Source organism: Heptranchias perlo, chromosome 20, assembly GCF_035084215.1.
Source record: "Heptranchias perlo isolate sHepPer1 chromosome 20, sHepPer1.hap1, whole genome shotgun sequence".
NCBI lineage: Eukaryota > Metazoa > Chordata > Chondrichthyes > Hexanchiformes > Hexanchidae > Heptranchias > Heptranchias perlo.
This window is the reverse complement of record NC_090344.1, coordinates 43,738,815-43,758,483: the sequence shown is the minus strand read 5'-3', so window position 1 is coordinate 43,758,483 and position 19,669 is coordinate 43,738,815. Positions and strand designations below refer to the sequence as shown.

The following is a 19,669-nucleotide window of genomic DNA, read 5'->3' as shown; positions in this document are numbered from 1 at the left end:
AGCAAACCAATCCCGAACCGTCGAAGCTTTGTTTTCTCAAAATGAATCGCTGATGATATAACAGTATTGTACAAAATAACTCTTCATTATTGCCAGAGCCCTCATCAGCTTGACCTTGTGTCATGTCATTTTGTGATTTTGCAGCCATGATCTGAGCATATAAAGGAAGAGGTGGCCATGGTTGAGATGAGAAGTATTGTTCTTTTGTCATTTCTCTTAAAACAAAAACATCCAGTCATATCAGAAATAATCTATGCCTTTATTAAAATATAAATCTCCAAAATAGAGGTTTGATCAAAATTAAAAGTGGATCAATGGGCTCACTGACCAATGCAATATAGTTACATCTAAACAAAATCTTAAATCAAAGCCTTGCCCTCCCAAGGAGAACTGATATGGGTTAAGTATAAATGTCCCCAAACCATTAATCAGATGCTAGGTTTCAGCAATAGATGGGCATAAATCAATTTATGGGTCACAATCCATTCTTAACTATCCATTTAACAGTGGGATGAGAATTTTTTAGTCCACATGAATAATGCTTAAGTTCATGAACAGAAAAAAAAGTCTTAAAAATATGGAATATATATGAATGAGGATTAAGCATAATGGTAATGAGAAATGTGTTTGATTGTGGATTATACATACTGTACAGTGACAATGGGGAGAAAGTATGAATAATTAATAAACATTTGTAAGATATGTTGGTGAGGACCAAGTACAACACATGGGTCAATCTACATCATTACCTTACGCTCCAAAAATAAGTGGCTGCACTCCATATGCTCTCCACTGCACCCTGGACAGACAGACATCAATGGATTTTGAGAATTAATATTTAACCTTTTCAGATTTGCACATTTACATGCGTAGTGTTATGACGAAACCAGTTTACAATCACCAGAGGGTGACAAATTAGTGCCAAACAGGAGGGATCTAAATTTGAGCTGCAGAAGCAGAGGCTTACTGTGGATGTGATATTGAAGAAGTTCTGGTGCACAGAATATATTTGATTCAAAGTGCTGACGATCCTTTTCTGTCGCCATTCAAAACCACAAGATTTTTTTTCTGCACCCCCTCATTCAGCTTTTGAGTTTGATTAAAACTCTAAAGTTCCACAGAGTCAGGTCTGCAAATCAAGTATATTCACCATCTTTACACAAATTGCAGCAGGATTTAGTGGCAATGAAGCTGCCTGAAATCCCAATGAATGAGGTACTGTAATGCAGTGAGTGCTAGGATAAAGGTCCTCAATGGATAGTTCCAAGATGATGTCAGGAATAGGAAGCTATCGTTATGAGGAGTTGAGATACTGGGAACATTTCCACCAAAGCAGAGGCTAAAATGAGATTTAATAGCGATATTAAAAAATTGTGTGGGTTGGGTTTTAACAGGGTGAATAGGGAAAGACTATTTCCTTTGTTCAGGAGTCAGTGATAAGGTCATCAATTCAAAATTGTCACCAACAACAAATTGCATTTCCCTAGTCCCTTAAATGTAGAAGAACATCCCCAATGTGCTTCATAGGAGCATAAGGGGAAAAAATGCATACCAAGCCAAAGAAGATATTAGATGGGGTGACCTAAAGCTTGGTCGATGAGGTGGGGTTAAGAAAGGTCTTAAAGAAGAAGGAAACGGGGAGGTGAAGAGAAAGAATTCCAATACGTGGGGCCTCAGCAGCTGAAGGCATGGCCGCCAATGGTGGGGCAAAACGAGGAGGAATGCAAAAGGGGTCAGAGCCAGAGGAACAGAGAGGTCGGGAGTGGGGTTGTAGGGCTTGAGAAGGTTACAGAGATAGGTCGCGGTAAGACCATGAAGGATTTAAAGAAATGGATGAGAATTTTAAATCTGTTGCATTGGGAAATCAGGAACTAACGAAAGTCAGCAATGACAGCGGTGATGGGTGAACAGGATATGGTGTGGGATAGGATGCAGACAGATCTTTGGATCAATTTATAGTTTTTAAGAGAGTGGAGGATGGGAGGCTGGCTAGGACAATGAATGTAACGGTCATGGAATAGCTGAACCTGAAGATGACAAAGGCCTGGATAAGATTTACAGCTGAAGGTGGTCTGAGGTCGAAGCAGATGTGGGTGAATTTGCAATGGTGGAAGTAGGCGGTCTTTGTGATGGAGAGGTTACAGTCTGGTCCAGCTCGAGATAGTGTCACGGAGAGGGACAAAGATAGTGGCAACAGTACAGAGTTGTTGCTCGGCCCAGAGATGGTGGCTTTGGTCTTCCCAAAGTTTAGGTGGAAGAAATTACAGCTCATCCAATACTGGATATTAGACCAGCAGTCTAACAGCATAGAGGTAGGGAAGGGGTCAAAAGTGGTGGTAGAGTTAGACCTGGGTGTTGTCAATATAAATTGAAAGCTGACCCCATGTGTATGGATGTTGTTACCAAGGAGCAGCATGTACATGAGAAAGGAGGGGGGGGGGGACGACAACGATAGATCCTCAGGCAAATCACAAGATGGCAGTGTGGAAGTGGGAAGAGAAGCCATTTCTCAACATACTCTGGCTACCATTGGATAAGTAAGAGGGGATCCAAATCAGGGCAATCCAACCATCCTGGACAATAAAGATGGTGAAGGACGGTGTGATCAACTGTGCCAAAGGCTGGAGAAGTGAAGGAGGAAGATGAAACGGGCTAATGCATCAATGTCATGTCGTTCATGACTTTGGTTAGAGCTGTTTTAGTGCTGGAGGAGGGGCAGAAACCTGACTGGAGTCAAATTGACAGCCATAGGAGAGGTGGGCATAGATCTGGGAGGTGACAACAGGGTTCAGAACTTTGGGAGGTTCGAGAAAAGGCAAAAGTTTGCAAGGACAAGGATGACAAGGATTTTTTATTTGAGGGGGGAGTTGACAACAGCAGTTTTAAAAGGTATGGGGACAAGAGGGAACGATTTCGCATGGGAGTAGGAGAAGAAATTAAGTGGTGAGCAACTTAGTGGGAATGGGGTTAATGAATGTAACTGTCATGGACAAGATGAAGTTGGAAATAGATGGAGGGAGATGGGAGCAAAATGGGGAATCAGGGCAAGGGTGGAAGAGGCGTACTAAGCAGAGGTTTCATTTGATCGGCATGGGGAACCAGCAGAGTCAGCTGAAAAGATGGGCCTCTATCTTGGTTCTATAGTAAATTGCCATCATTCATTGTATTTGTTCTTGGGGTGTGGGTGACCCTGGTATGGCAGCCCATCCCTCGTTGCTCTCAGGGCATTAAGAGTCAACCACAGTGTGGGACTGGAATCATATTTAAGCCAGATTGGGTAGGAGTGGCATGTTTCCTTCCCAGAAGGTCAGCAGAGAACCAGTTAGCATTTCACAAAAACAGGGGCGCTTTCATGGTCATTTTTCTGGTTCACTGACAAATTACTAAATCTATTAAATTCAATTTCACAATTTGCTATGGTGGGATTTGAAGTTGCTCGTTCAGTACCCAAATCACTGGTTACTGTGCCCTTTTGTAAGGAAACTGTTCACAGATGCTGCATTTTTCATATGCAAATAGAAATAGGTTTTGATTGTAAACTAAATTAAAACCATTTCCTACATTACAACAGTGACAACACTTCATTGCAGTTCAATAAAATTATTAAACTAAATTGTTGTAAGCTTGATTATCTGGTTTCCAAAACACAAGCCTCCATCTGTGGAGGGTCAGCCTGTGCCAACATTGCAGGGGCACGCCGAGATGAAGAGACCGCGAACCTTTGGTGTTGGCCCGAGTCTGCAAAGATGCAATTGCAGTGTCTGGCCCCGGGCATCCCAGGTAAGTGTGGCAGGGTGTTCGGACATTGCGTGCTACCAGTGGGGAGGGAACCACACCCCCAGAATCTTTTGTACCATAAGAGCAGCTAACCACCTCTCACAAATGTAGCCTCAGTTTCCACCTAGGAGAAACTTATGAATTGGTATGCATGGCTTATCTGAAGTACTTTTAATGAAGATGCTCATAATTTGTGCTCTATTATTCAAGTAGGGCCAAAAAGGTTTGTTGTGCTGTGAGGTTCTAGCATGGATATTATTTTAAGGCAGGGGACATAGAGTAAAGGGAGAAGTTACAAAAGGATACTGACACTGGAAAGTAGAATGACAAAGGTCAACCATGATCTTATTGAATGCTGGAGCAGGTGCGAGGGGCCATATGGCCTGCTGCTGCTCCTATTTCTTATGTTCTTATGAAACGGATGAGAACACTTCACCGACAAGTTGAGTAAAAATGTTACTGACTCTGCACGTATGCGAGCTCTATACAGCATATCAGTCATAGCTGGCCTTGCAGGAGGGGACTGGAGTCCTCCGAGCAGCATGGTTCCTGCTACTTCATTTAATGCGCTCCTGGCTAATGTAGGGCCACCTTATTAATCACCATGGCCAATCCTTTTCAGATAGCAAAGTTACACAGCACATCGCAAGCTATACCTATTCAGGATACATGCAGAGCCCTTCAGATCTATCAAAGCAGTGAAAGGACCCATTTTAGACCCCTGATTCGATGTGGTGCACCTCTGCTGTTATTGAAATTCTCAGGGTTATCTACAGTAGGATGGATTACTGTTATCCACCATCTTTCTTTGAAGAGCTTGGGAAGACAAAACGATCATGACAACTGCCAGCCGATGTGGCATTGACTGAATTCTTTGCAGCTGGTCACACACAACTCCCTAGTCAGAAATTGAGGGTTTATTATAGGAGCTTGTAATAATGCATTCTACCTGTTATACTTTCAGACTGGAGAATCGAGCAAGCGCTCCTAAAAATCTGTAACCTGCTGAACGTATGCCTTGATACCACCCATGCTGATACACAGATCACCCATGGCTCCTTAACTGGAGCAAGTGGCAGTTTTAATGGACAGAGTCTAAACTATCACTGTTAATGACTCTCGTTGTAATACACAGCACAACGCCCCTGATCGGTGAAGCATACTCTTGTCATGCAGAACTCCTCACTTATGATGTCCATGACCTCAATTATTTTAGGGGAGGAAATTGGTAGCCTGATTGTTGTTACTTTTATAGGGGATTTTAATGATCAGTCATTAACACAATTAGTAAAGTACACATTTTCAATTTAGTGCAAAAGTGAACACCTGCAAGCAGCAGAAAGCAGCTACTGGCCCAGAAATGAGAACTAGATAATTTGAAGATAAGCCCAGGTCAAGTACAGTGAAAAGGGTGCCAACAACTTTTTAAAACTTTCTGTAGGGTAACCTGGCCATATGCAACAGATAGCAATTGGGCTTGTCTAATTTCTTTGGTTTGTAGATTTAAAAAAGAAATACATACAATTATATAGTGTTAATACAGAACATACAAAAAGGTGCTTACACCCAAAACAGGTCATTTGTCAAAGCACAGAAATCCTCAAAACTGATGATGAATTCAGATAAGCCTGTCGTTGTGGGTAGTTTTGCAATGTTGAAGTTACTGCAATTCTGATACCACATTAAACTATAGCTGGGTGTTATCCACCTAAATCATAGAGAATAATGACCTGTTCGATCCTAATTAAACTGTCAGTTTGACTCAGTTGATAGCACTCTAGACTCAGTCAGCAGGCTCTAGTTTCAGTACAGTATCAGCTGACAGTTGTCTCAAACTAAGATGTGCTGCATCCTGGCTGAGCCATTAAAAAGGGACCATCTGCCATTTGAAGTAGACAGAAAAAAAACCTGTGGCACTATTCAAGACAAGCACATGCAATTCTCCTAATGTACTGGCTAACATTCCTTTCAACCAACACCAAGCAGATTAACTAGTCAATTGCCAGGTTGCTCCTTAGTGAGCAGAATGGCCACCACAATTGCCCACATAATAGCATCACTTGCAAAGCAATTCACTGGCTGTAAAGCACTTAGGATATCCCAAGGGAGTGAATGACACCACCTAATTGCAATTTTTCTTTCAGGGCTGTCCTTGGTTATTGTGGTGGCCAAGCTGTGCTTTGATCCTTTTAATGGAGTTGATTTACATAGGACTACTTCAGAAGCAAAATTAGCCATCATATTGTACATACAGCAGCATGAAACATTTACAAGTTAGAGTTTCTAGCATTAGAGTACAGTCTGCATGGAGCCCCAGCAGCTTGCCAACATTGAGTGACAAGGAAAACTTTAGATTAGAATGTTCTTAGTGTGCAGGTAGCAGCAGTGGTTCTGTTTATAATGCGGAACATAGTTGTCAACTTCTAAGGGACGATTCAGATTCATTTCTCACCCAAGTGATAGGAATCATTACTGCTGTGGACATTGAAAGCAGTGTGCACTCTGAAACCATGCCAAATCAGCTCAAAAAAGGTGCACCAAGCTCTTCTGGTTTATTTTTTCATGAAGGATTTTGTTAGCAGAATTTACTGAAAGAGCAGCATTTAATTACACTACAATGAAAATCTAAAACGTTACCATCGCCCAGAAAGATCACATTTTGCAGGTGCTGTTGCACTTACACCATTCAATCGTTGCTCTCAAATTAAATGGACCAAACAAAAGTGATACTTCTATAACAAGTGCTACACTGTAGAAAATAATTATACAGAATTATAGGATTTCATGTGAATGGTAGAACATCACTGCACTTAGCCCTTAAAGCTAATCTTTCAGTCCCATGACAGTGCAGTGACGACCAATCCATTAGCACCCAAAGAGCATTGTGGAAAATATCACTTGCTGGCATTTATGTTTGCCTCAAACATGCATTAAAATGATAACTGGACGGCAAATGAATGCAATTGGAACCACCTTTTGCAATCAAAGGTCAACCTTAGATGACAAGTGAACCATGGTTTAATGTATACTTATTGCAACAGCCTTTGAAACAAGATCCTCCCAAACACACAAGCACCTCTCATTTATTTACTTTTGAAATATAGTTACAACTCCAGTCTATTGAAAATGTATTCTCTCCCATGCCCTGCACCTGATGGCTTGACCCCCTTAACATTATGTTTCCAGCTAAGTTGGACTTGAGATTTTGCCAGATGTTAGTGTACAAATTTCACTTGCACAAGCAAAACAAATTAAACACTGCAAGAATCTTGTATTGAAAGACAATAACCCATTCATTAGCCTACCTGAGAAAGTTTGAAGTACTGATTAACCCGCCTGTAGCCAGTTCTAGGAAGGCTGCACTGACTGACCTACACCATATCTAATTAACTTCACGTTTCCTTCGGAATCAAGGTGAAGACAGATAGCCCACTGCATTAGACATCCTGTGATGTTGCTTTGTGTATATGGTTTAAGAGTGTTGATTACAGAAACCTTTTCAAAAGTGCTGGATCGGACTATATTCTTTAAAAAGGCCACTTAAAAATCAGCTGCTCAAATTCGATTTAAGACATATTTTGCTGCCAGGGCAACCACTGGTGCTCCAGTCGGTATCCCAGGAAATGGGCCAGAGGATCCGGCTATGTCAATGTGAGAGTAGCGAAGAGGTTTCTCAGAATCTATTCCGTGCTGGAAAAAAAAAAGAATTGATTTAGTACAGAGTAGGTATGATAAGAAGGGAACGCCACACCACAAAACTATATCATACTTAAGAAAGGAGCCATTGTATCAACTAATTTTGCCAAGTCTGCTCTGCAATTTAACTGTGTAGGAGTAGGGGGAGCATTGGAACGGAGCACAACATAACACTGACACAGCCTCCTACAGAACCAGGACCATCAAGGCTTCAGAATTCAGTGGCTAAAATTGATGCTGCTGCAGGCTTCATCTAATATGATTTTATCACAGCAATTCTGCATGCTTTACAAATTTTCGTTACAGTCAGGTAGTAGTAGAGTGTTGGATTGAGGATAGGCAGTTTTGGCTGGGTGTTATTGCTGATTAAACTGCACAAACGTAAAGTAACACGTGACTAACTTAATAAAGCCTACTCCCAATGGCTGACTCTTAAATTTATAGTAGAAGTCAGGAGTCGGGGGGGGGGGGGGGGGAGAAAGGAGGAGAAAATATAAATTCAATTTAAATAAATAAAATGGAATTTAATTTGTCACTTTTGTACAACATGCATTTTGAAAGCTATCCAACACAATTATAGCAGTTACGTAGCAAGGAATGCTACCTTATCTAGGCCGGAACCCATGATGAGGAAAGCTGCAGGTGACTGATGTCCACGGGGTGTTGCACTGGATGGCTGGTTGTTACACTGTAGAATTTCCTCATACTCTGATTTCCCTTTGTGAAAATCATAATCATCACGCCGAATGGTGGAGATTTCAAAAGGATCACCCACTTCATCACCAGCTATCAAGAAAAACACAGCATTAAATGCACAGGAGTTTATAATTTGTTCAATGATATTTGAATTAAAACAATACTGTATTGTGACAAACATGTTGATTCATTATCAATTAGTAAACCTTCCTGGGAAAAAACTGCCTTGGTAACCCTTCATGACCTAAATACAGATGTAAACCAAGCTTAACCCAGGGAGGGAGGGAAGGAAAGAAGTAGAGGAAGAGGGAACATCCACAAAGTTGTGGCATCATTCTTTTTAAATTAGTGGCATCTCTTCATTCCTAGCAGATCCTGAACTGCAATATACATATAATGTTGAAGACAAGACCTAGATTTTGAGCAACCTTTTCCTGAATGGGATCAGTGATATACAAAGCCATCCACAAAACAGTTCTGCTAAGTTGCAGACCTCTGCCCAACTTCACCGCCATTCACACCAGGAAACTCCAGGCACTCAATGCTCTCCTTGCTAGGCTCCAGAATCCCACCTTGCATCAAACATTATTCTATACCAAGTCCCATTCCCCCATCACCATGACCTCAGGCCCATTGCACTGAACCAAACATCCTGGTTCAGACTTTCTAGTCCCATTCTAGCCTCACCCTTCCCAACATCTCAACTTTTCCAGTCCTACATGCCTTCATTCACCTTGTGCTTTGAATGAGCTCTACTACAACCACCCTCCCTCCCTCTATCATCCCACCACCCCTCCGACTTTTGGGCATCTTGACCCACATTCTGCCTTTGGTACCACTGCCCCTTCTTCAAAAATCTAACTTTAATCATTCCTTCAGTCACATCCCCCCACCCATCTCCCTTCATGGACTTTGGGATTATACTGAAGGAGGAATGTAAATGCAATTCAGTCATTTACTAATGCTACAAAATGTGGTGAAGAGAAGCTCCTCACTGGACAAACCTATAATGTACCAAAGACTTGGATAAAATCTCAAAAATCTGAAGCAAGTGTGTCACATGAACTGATGCCTTTTATACATTCATCAGATTACCTATAGACAAGTACAGCATTTATGTACAAAGCCAGCCCACAACCAGAGCACACAAAACTGCTTCAAACCATCCCAACCAGGAATTACATAGCAGCCAAGTCTTACCCAAAGAATAGATTTTGAAATATTTCAGACATCCATGGCCTAACTTGCTGAAAATCAAATTCAGATCACCCCAAGTACCAACACTTAGGAGGTATGGGACAAATTGCTCTTACCTGCTTGAAGTTCTTGAGCAGTCTTGGCCCAGTGGGCAGGACCATTATTCATAATGATCTGTACCAGAAAAGGAAAAAAGTTGAATATATGAAAGAGAAGAAGTAATTTAAGATTACAGCTCATGACCACGATGTGGTCCATGTGTTTAAAGCAACTGAACGATAGAACCTTTCAGATTAGCTGGAGAGCATGGAGCGGACTGTTCCTTTTCAAACCTAGGAGCAAGTCCATTTGAAGCTAATTTAAGGTACAAAGGGAAAAAGAGAGAAACTGCAGTGATGTTCAGGTTTAGTTTTTGAAGCAAATCACAAAAGTTTGAGGGAAAGAGCTTGTATTTATATAGCACCTTTCATGACACCCCAAAGTGCAATCACTGTTGTAATGTAGGGAATGTCAGGAATCTCAGCCAATTTGTACACAGCAAGGTCCCACACACAAATATGATTAATGAACAGATAATTTTTTTTGTGGCATTGCTAAGGAATAAATGTTGGCCAGGACACTTGAACAGCTCCCTTGCTCCTCTTAGAATAATGCCATGGGTCTTTTTACATTTACCAGGCAAGACGACAGCATATCTGAGTGCATCACTCAGTACTGAAGTGTCAGCTTCGATTATATATTTAAAAATCAGGACTGGCACGTGTCAGTATTCCTTTTTCTGCACCCACCAAAAACAAGAAAAAACAAATACTGTTTCAAGCTCCACACAATCCAAAGCAAATTAGTTGACAGCAGCAATATCTCTGACTGGACATGTTTAAAAGCTCAAATGAATTGCTAACTACAGAGCAAGACAGCTTATTGCCACATTGTACACCTAATTAAGACACCACCCTAGCATGAAGCATCTCCTCCTGTAACAGGAAAAGGACTGAGCTAGGAGAGCTTATTTGTCACAGTACCAAGCCATTTACGAGGTGCTTGCACATCATACAATAGGTTGAACTTACGGAGTAGTTGAAACCGACAGCTCGAATAGCATGGCCAGTCAGTGTGGCAATAGTGAACAATTCACAGCGGTTAGGATGATACTGTTCAATAGCCTATAGAATAGAATTAATAAATTATATTTGAAATGTAAATGCTTAGACATGAACCGATAAACTGGTAATGTACAATGTTAGCCGCATCTCACTGACAGCTCAAAGTAATAAAAATATACAGACTACTTCATTAGCCTCTTACAGATCAGGATCTGTAAATGGATAGATATCCACATATGCTATCTTAAATTGACAAAACCAGTACCTTGTTTTGTTAAGAATAAATCCATATTAAAATAGCTTTAGCCTACTAAGTCTGGGACATGAGTAAAAATGTTTCCTTTGTGCCATTGCAAGAGTTGGTCTGTGGCAGGCCAATATACATTGCTGTCTGAAATGCAATTAGGCCCAGACTTCATGCAGCTGTCTGCCCAAGACCCATAATTCTTGGCAGCTGAATATTTCTCAGTGCTGAATAAAGTCCACATCCCCCACCCCCACCAGATGTTCCACAAAGCTATTATGCAAAGTAATTTTGGTGATTGCCATTTGAAAGAGTATGTCAACCAGAATGATACTGGGGCTTACAGGATTAAATTATGAGGACAGGTTGCATAAACTTGGCTTTTATTCCCTGGAATATGGAAGATTGAGGGGTGATCTGATCGAGGCATTTAAAATGTTAAAGGGATTCGATAGGGTAGATAATTTTCTCCCACCAGAGGAAATAGTTTAAGAATGAGGGGACATAAAATCTTGAAATTAGAGCTAGGAGGAAAATCAGGAAGCACATTTTCACAAAGGGTAGTAGAAATCTGCAATATTTGCCCCCAAAAGGCTGTGAATGCTGGGACAATTGGAGCTTTCAAGATTAAGATGGATAGATTTTTGTTAGGCAAGGGTATCAATGATATGGAGCAAAGGTACAGATCAGCCATGATTTAATTGAATTGGGGTGCTGATTCAAGGGGCTGAATGGTCTACTCCTGCTCCCATCAGTAATTTCCAACATTTGTTAGGTATTAAAACCAGGTAGTGACATAATTCCTGGGTGATTATACTGGGTTAGTGTGCTTGGAGCATGTTTGAACAATCTGCAAAGAGACTATTTCTACATTAAAGGGATGTAGTGTATAATTATGAGCCTCCTTGCCAACCTCCAGCTTTCTATTCTTCATGTTTAGAACAGGAACCATGATAGATGGAGCCCCGTAGCTAAGAAACCAAACACTCAGCTTGCTGAGATGTTGCAAGAACCAGGGAGTTGTTTAAGTCAACTAAGTTTGCACGTAATTAAGCATACATTTTGTGTACATTTTACAGGTGTAACTGCTTATATAGATAAAATATCAATTTTAACATGTATACAATGATCTAGTGGCCTGGCATTTTTTGGTCATGAAGTGACAGAATGTTGCGGGTATGCTACATATATTCTTCAGGTGAACAGGTTGTGAATCAGCATTTGTTGTCAAACTGAGCTCTAACCACCCCAAAAGGTAGCCAGCTTGTAGAAAACATTTACACAAGTAAAAATGTTGAGAAAGCCCAAGCTGCAACAGACGATACTTCCATCATAATAAAACGAGCTCAGTATATTTCTTCTCTCCTCTTTTCACCGCCCCCCACCCCACCTTTCAGTATATGGTTATAACTGGAGTACATTCTTCCAGAAAACCAAGACCTAGGAAGAACCATGTGGAAAGTTCTCCTCACCTGCTCTGGAACTTAGAGGAACAAACCATGATTCTCTTAACAACTATCCACATTGGACAATACACACCTTTTCCTTCATGTAACACAGCAAGTCCACCATTGCCATCCGCCCCTCTGCATCTGTATTTCCAACCCGAATTCTTCTCTTAGCACGAGAGGTGATAAGTTCATCGGCCACGTAGCAATCTAGACAAAAAACCCCCACAAGGATCAGACAGCAAAATACAACATCCTGTTCACAAGAGATTTAACAGTGACAGTTACCTCCGACAGCACTGAAACCAGACTTAAAAAGGTTCAGTGGGTTCTTGAGGCAGATGCCAAATAGAAAATCACTACCATTGTCAGCTACCATTTTGTTCCGGCTGTGGTTCAGCTGCTACTCGATCTGAATTTCACCCGATTTATACAGGGCAATCAGAGTACCATCTTAGCAGTTGCAGAACTGCTTCCACAATAATAACTGCTATTTGTACTTCAATGACAACTCAATATAAACAGCACAACAGCTAATTAGGGTGGCAAGGAATTAACACTCCCACCCTTGAACCCAACATGTCTTGCTGCTTTATTTAACAGGATTGCAAGGATGGCACAATTGTTGGCATGCTTGTGCACACCATGCTTTTCAGATTCACATTACCTGAACCAACACTGTTCCTGACCATTGCCATTGCACCAATTACTTTGATTCCTTTGGGTTTCAAGATGGAGAGCACCTGCATCAGAAGACAATTCAATCAGCAAAACTGCATATTTGAACTCAACATGCATTTATACAACACCCTTAGTATAAAACATCCCAAGTTGCTCCAGGAAGAATTGACACTCAGCAATAAAATTAAAAGATGACCTAAAGCATGGTCAAAGAGGGTTTGTTCAACTAAACAAACCAGAGGGAAAATCCCAGAAACACAGCTGATCAACACCTTACAACATGAATGGCTGTCACAGCATGCATGTGCAGTAACAAAAGTTACATCTTCCCTGCAATTGTAATGCTGCACATTAACCAACACCAAGTTTTTTAAAAAGTCAAAATTTCAAACAAGATTAGTTACGATTGTCAACTGAATTCAAACAGACAACACAGCTTGAGGTGGGAAATATTAGATATAAAAAGCCAAGATTAAAAAACAAAAAGACGACATGAGGACCCGCAGCTAATCATATTAGCATGTTTTTAACAACTGAATCATTCATTAGATTCAGATGCTGTCAGATGTAGTTGAACACAATAGCACAGCCAAAACTAAAAGGGTACTTTTCAGGGATGAATACCTTCAAGTTCTGACTTCAGCACTTCAACATTTCCTCCCTCACCAAAGGTGGGCTTATCTGGGCAGTAGACTTTACAATGGCAGTCAGTGCTATTTGTGAATGGCCGACAATGCCCTTTGTGCAGGAACCGAACTGGTTAGTTTCTCTGGAAGGGAGATACAGTAAGCACCCTGCTGCTGCACACTCATCAGCTGGGGACATCAGCAAGATTTAGTCAAGTTACATCGTTCAGCTCAAATACAAATAAGCAGACCTGCACTGAATAGGGGAAAAAAAAGTCAATGGAGACGATGCATCATACCTGGAAGAACCCTGCAACAGCAGCAGCTCCACATTTGTCTCTGTGCATTCCTGCCATTATACCACCAGCTTTTATGTCTGCACCACCAGTATCATAAGTTATCCCCTGAAGACAAAAAAAAGTTAGTTACAACGATCTGACTGCTATCGACACTGGCCAAAACAAATGCTACAAGTCACTTGAACTATTCTGCAAGAAAAATTATGATTTAATAAAACTTGCCTGATCATATCATTGTATCACATCATCCCATCTTACATCATCCATCCAGAAACACTCAAACATCCCAGTAGTTCATAAAATGATTGTGTAGTGCAGGTGACAACAATCTGAAAGCCCATTCTAGATATTAATCGCAAAAGAAGAAACCCAATAGTCCTAAATGTGCTTTTCACCAGTTTGAGCCAGTGTCCTCGCCCTACTTGGAAAGTAAATTTTTCAGATTTTGTTCATCTGTAACTTTTAACATGTTTCCCATGCCATTACCTATCTAGTATACCTCTATACAATCACCTCTTAGAAATCTCCTTTCAAGGCCGACAAGCACAAGTCCCTCATAACTCTGACCTGGCACGAGGGATCAGGTTACTCTGCATTGCCTCAAGGTGTGGTCTGACCAAAGCACTGATTTGATTGTTGTAAACAATTTTACAACACCAAGTTATCGTCCAACAATTTTATTTGAAATTCACAAGCTTTCGGAGGCTTCCTCCTTCCTCAGGTGAATGTTGTGGAAAAAACATTGTTGGGACTATAACTTGGTGTTGTAAAATTGTTTACAATTGTCAACCCCAGTCCATCACCGGCATCTCCACATCATGATTTGATTGTGACTTCTACTGTAATGTTAATGTAGGTGTACATTCCATTGGTTTTGTTGATAGCTGCACGACAATGAAATGTTGGTCCAAGACTCAAAAGCTTCTTAATCTCATTCTAGGTTAATAAAAGATCTTTATTTGCATGTAACCTCTGCAAAATGCAGAGAGCAAGTACTTAAAGATCAGTGACAATTATCAAAAACATGGTATCTGGAACATGGCAAATGTAATTTAAAAACAGCAACACATTAAGCACAAGCCATTCAACAGCTCAAGCTTTTATACCCTTATACTCTTACCTTGCCAACAAGCAGAAGTGTTTTGTCATTGGTACCCTCTCCTGTATATTGCAGTTCAATTACCCGTGCCTGATGACGCTCTACATCTGTAGGGATTAAGAGGGGGAAAAATATAATTTTAAAAAAATAAATCAGCATTTAGTCTATTGTATAGTCTACATTTCACCATCTAATGCAGGGTGGGGTTGCAGAATTGGGAAGCAGTTTTGGACAGACTGCTTATCTAAATTATGTGACTATAGTATTTGAATTACATTTATATTGCTCTCGAACTTGCACCAATAGTCAAGTACTTAATAAAAAATATTGCAGAAAGACAGTGAATATATGCTCTACACATGTGGGTTTGCAGCTGCTTTTTCCTCATTACTCAAACCTCTCAAAACAGTGCAGATAACCCCATGGCAGTTATTCCAACAAATTAACAAAGAATCCAGGGATAAACCGAAAGGAAAAAAATACTGATGCTAGAAATCTGAAAACAAAAACGGAGAAGACTGGAAATACACAGGTCAGGGAATCTCTGGAGAAACAGAAGCAAACATCACGGGTCTAAAGATCCTTCCTCACATCAGAGCAGTCCTTCAACCAAAACACTGACCTGACTTCAGTTTCTCCACATACTGCCTGACCTGCTGAGTATCACCAGTTTCCTCTGTTTTTGTAATCCATGGCTGTAGATCATTTTGGATTGTACAAATGCTTTAGTTCAGACAAAGGAGGGTATAAATATAGCACTTTTCTTTATTCATCATTCACTTCAGTATTGCTACCACTATAATACCCTGGGAGTGAAGCACTATACAGCTCTACCAAAACCTAGATTTTCTGGGTAAAGTGAAAGACAGCAGTATAATTACAGGAAGAGTTTTGCATGTATCGGTCAAAGCTATTGATGCAAGTAAGCCATAGCTCACAACCATGAGTCACATAGATAAAGTTATTTTCCCATTTGGATGGGACCCCATTCTTTGTGGAATGATACATGTAAAATAGCATCACCTCCCATTCCAAGGTTAGAACAGTCTTAAATGTCATACAGTATATGTCAGGTTAAATAATGTTACTGCATCGAAAAAAATAACTTTGGAAGGATAATTACAATGAGACACCCTGAAAGGATAATTATAACGAAAGCTCCTAACCAAATTCAGTCTGGCATATACATTTGTGTACTTGCAACCACTTGAAAGTAATTAATGAGCTTTTTTAAATATATGGGACTGCAATTGATCAAAAACAAGGGTCAACAATGTTTGCTTAATGTGGTTATCTGCTGATGAATCAGATCCATTCAGATGAGTCATACACCAAGTCCACTTCAAACTGGAAATAATGGCAGAGGTAACTGCTGTTTTCACAAGCATAATATAGAGAACTAGATTAGAGATTGGGATCAAGCAAAAATTGTCAGTAATTACCCACTTATTGCAACACGACAGTCAGCAATGGGACTGCATAGAGCTTATTTTAAACAGTCACTCACAGCTCTAGCTTTATGTTACATACCTGTAACAGATGTGGGAATTTTCAATACTAGGGGCCATAAACACAAGAGTCACAAATAAATCCAATAAGGAACTCAGGAGAAACTTCTTTACTCAAAATTGGTTAGAATGTGGAACTTGCTACCACATGGAATGGTTGAGGCAAGTAGCAGATGCATTTAAGGGGAAACTAGAAAGCTACATGAGGGAGAAAGAAATAGAAAGATATGTTGATAGGATGAGATCAATTAAATAGTGGGAGGAGGTCGTGTGGAGCATAAACACTGGCATGGACTGGTTGGGCACTGTAAATTCGATGTCAAGATTTTTTTTAAATGGCAATTTGATTGGGAATTTTTAGGGGAAAAAACTTTGAATTTTGTGGGGTTGTAGTGAGTTCAATATTCTGTAAGCCAGAGAAACTGGATGAACATTTCCTAGATGGAACTCATTAAAGAATGCACTTCTTTAAAGTGGATTCTAGTGTATGGAACAAGTGAATAGCAACATAGCTCATTTTTATTCACAAAGTTAAATACTTCGTTGCGAGTGTATGCACCAACTTACCTTTGGCACAGCGATTGACTGCTGCCAAGCAAGGGTACTTCTCCTCCAGAGTTGCTAAATCACTGGTCACTGAAACCTGGCAACAGAAAAGACCAACAATTTGAACTGGCTTTTGGCAATAATGGATTAAAAAGTGTCCAAATATTAACACATGCACCTTTGTAAAATTTAAAAAGGCCTTGTATATTAGTCTTTTTGCCTTCTATAAACTGGCTCCCAGCATTTATGCTATTAAAATTAATTAACCCTATTTTACCTGGATTTCATTTAACTGCCCAAGTGACAGGAGTCAGCTACCAAAATCAGAATTCAGAGCAATATAAAAGCAGCTCAATAAGTGTGTTGCACAAGCTGCTATAGTCCTATTATCTATTGGGAATTCCACCAGGTGAATTCATTCAATTTACAATATTAAAAATGACATATGAATCTCATACAAGCACAAAAAAGTGATAATTGGATTCCATTGTGCCAGAAGATAGAATTACACAGCACACCAGAGCAGGTTTTTTTTCCCCCCCAGTTTTATATGTTCAGCTAGTGCTATGTATTTAAGGCTGTCAATATGAGCACAACAAAACAATATGTGCGGCAAATGCAACAGTTGTTTATATTAAGCCTGCAACATCAGAGCCAGGATGCATCATAAGCTACTTAACATTAGTCAAAGAAAGCAAGTTTACCCATTTCTGTTAAAACAAAAATTGGAAATATCAAAACCCCCAAATCCCATCCCTTAAACTATCACAATGCATTTCATGCCAATTCAAAATTTCAAGATGTGTGCACATTACATGGAAGAAAAAGGGTGGTGTTTTGAACAGTTCCACAGAACAAAGATATACTCTACTTCCATGAACACTTGTACTTACAGCAACAACAGAATTACTAAAAATACTCTGAACATAGTCAGCCACATTTGGGGCAGCCATTCGCTCTGGGTCAGATCCACCAATATCTCTGCACACAGTTCTGGGAAGAAAAAAGGGGATGCTCTTAGCCGAAGTAAACTTAAATTAAGTAGTGCAGTCAAGTGATTAAATAAACACAGTAAGAGTTAAGTGAATCTCTGCACTGCCAGTTGTATAACCTCACTGCTTCCAATTTTACTGTGTTCTTGCAACACTGCTTCCAGTAGCGTGAAAAATGCAAGGGATTTCACTTTGGACAGCAGAAATAAAACTATTGAGGATCAATTCCACTTACTTGAATTACAGAGTGCATGACTGAGAGGTTCACAGCCCAGGACAGATGAGGACAAGTAATGTTACAGAGGGAAGACAGAAAATAAAGCTTGTGGCTTCTAAATTCTATTAACGGGTACCTGTCAGGGCACTGTTCAAATTAAGGAAGCATGCATGGCGTCACCCTATTTGGGTATATAACAACTCAGTTATCCAATATAAGCATAATTCATGATTGCTGTCTGACTGTTGTGTAATTTTACTTGACTTCTTAAACCTCTATGACCCTTCACTGGTCCTTACCTGCCTCTCTCCAGTGCCAATGACAGCAGCACCAGTTTCTTCCCTTCCTCCTCACTCGATGCCCATACACCCAGATAATCTACTTTAGTGGCCTTTTCTGGGTATGCCTCACGAATCTCCAATGGCTGCAAAATATTAACATTGGATTAGGTTTACTTAATATGTCAGCAAGACTTTCTCCAAGTAATTTGAATTAGGGTTATCACTGAAAAGACAGCATTTCATCAGTGCAGTCAGTGCACTACATAAAGATTTAAAAATGCATTAAATTAGCACCAGGGAGGGGTGTTCTGCAGAATTATCAAACTACTCCTCCTTCCTCCTTCCCCCCTCCCCTCCCCTCTCTCCCCTCCCCTCTCCCTCCCCCCCCCCCCCCCCCCCCCCCCCCATAATTTTTCATCGACATATCAACTGTGGTCTAACTACTCACGCCTCAGCAAATACCACACAAAGCAGACCAGATGGTGGATGAAGCTAATGCTTTCTCCTTACGCAGAAGTCACATAACTGAATGGTCTATTCAACAATTTGGGCTCAATGCCTTCCCCATGCTGCTGCAAGTTGTTTTATGGTAAGCAGTTAGCAAGGGGTAATCTCTTGCTGCCAGAAGAACCTCAAACTGAAGCTGCCCATTTCCAATTTAACTGTAAATGGCTTAGATCATTTAATGCAACATCCTACTCACCACATACAAAGCATGCAGAGCTCCGAGCACAGTCACCAAGGAAGCTTCTTTGAACAACTCTTCAGGAGGACAAATCAAGATGGGCTTCACCATGCCAGCCTTCAGAGCACTGGGTAACAGAAAGGTGCATCAGCTTTACTGCAACATTTCAGAATTGGTCCTAACCTCATGATTTATCAAGGCACAGAATATCAATAGGGAATGGAAATCTTCTCACTTTGGGATGTGCAAGTATGGTATGTGCTCGATGCTGGGAAACATTCCTTCTGTACCTTGACCATCAAAGCCTTTCAGCTGGTGAGGTCTGATTATAATATGGGTAGAAGAAAGCTGGAATGTAGCCTCACCAATACCAGTATCCTTTGTACAGACCAGTTTCCTCCATGAAGGAACACAAGTACTGTAAAACTCCCAAGACAATGCTTTTAATTGCTTTCAGTAAACTGTTGAGACCACCAGATTTCCACAATTTCAGAACTATCACAGCAAATAAAAAGACCAATTTCTTACAGCAAATGGAAAAATACAACACATAGACTAAGATTGACTGTTCATG

At 40.4% G+C, this 19,669-nt stretch overlaps 1 protein-coding gene across 3 annotated transcripts in view; it reads right to left on the bottom strand.

Annotated features, from left to right (window-relative positions):
- Positions 1-240: 240 nt before the first annotated feature.
- Positions 241-19,669, bottom strand: part of zgc:152830 (uncharacterized protein LOC767682 homolog) — a 37,229-nt gene continuing 17,800 nt past the window's right edge. For all 3 annotated transcript variants that reach the window (XM_068001121.1, XM_068001123.1, XM_068001122.1), the window contains exons 6-17: positions 19,114-19,222; positions 18,429-18,553; positions 17,814-17,913; positions 16,942-17,017; positions 14,888-14,973; positions 13,768-13,872; positions 12,829-12,904; positions 12,253-12,371; positions 10,437-10,529; positions 9,483-9,540; positions 8,078-8,259; positions 241-7,467 (exon numbers count right to left, since the gene is read on the bottom strand). In XM_068001121.1, the coding sequence (XP_067857222.1) occupies positions 7,333-7,467; positions 8,078-8,259; positions 9,483-9,540; positions 10,437-10,529; positions 12,253-12,371; positions 12,829-12,904; positions 13,768-13,872; positions 14,888-14,973; positions 16,942-17,017; positions 17,814-17,913; positions 18,429-18,553; positions 19,114-19,222 (1,264 nt within the window). In that variant the 3' untranslated portion in view covers positions 241-7,332. The remainder of the gene's footprint in view (positions 7,468-8,077; positions 8,260-9,482; positions 9,541-10,436; positions 10,530-12,252; positions 12,372-12,828; positions 12,905-13,767; positions 13,873-14,887; positions 14,974-16,941; positions 17,018-17,813; positions 17,914-18,428; positions 18,554-19,113; positions 19,223-19,669) is intronic.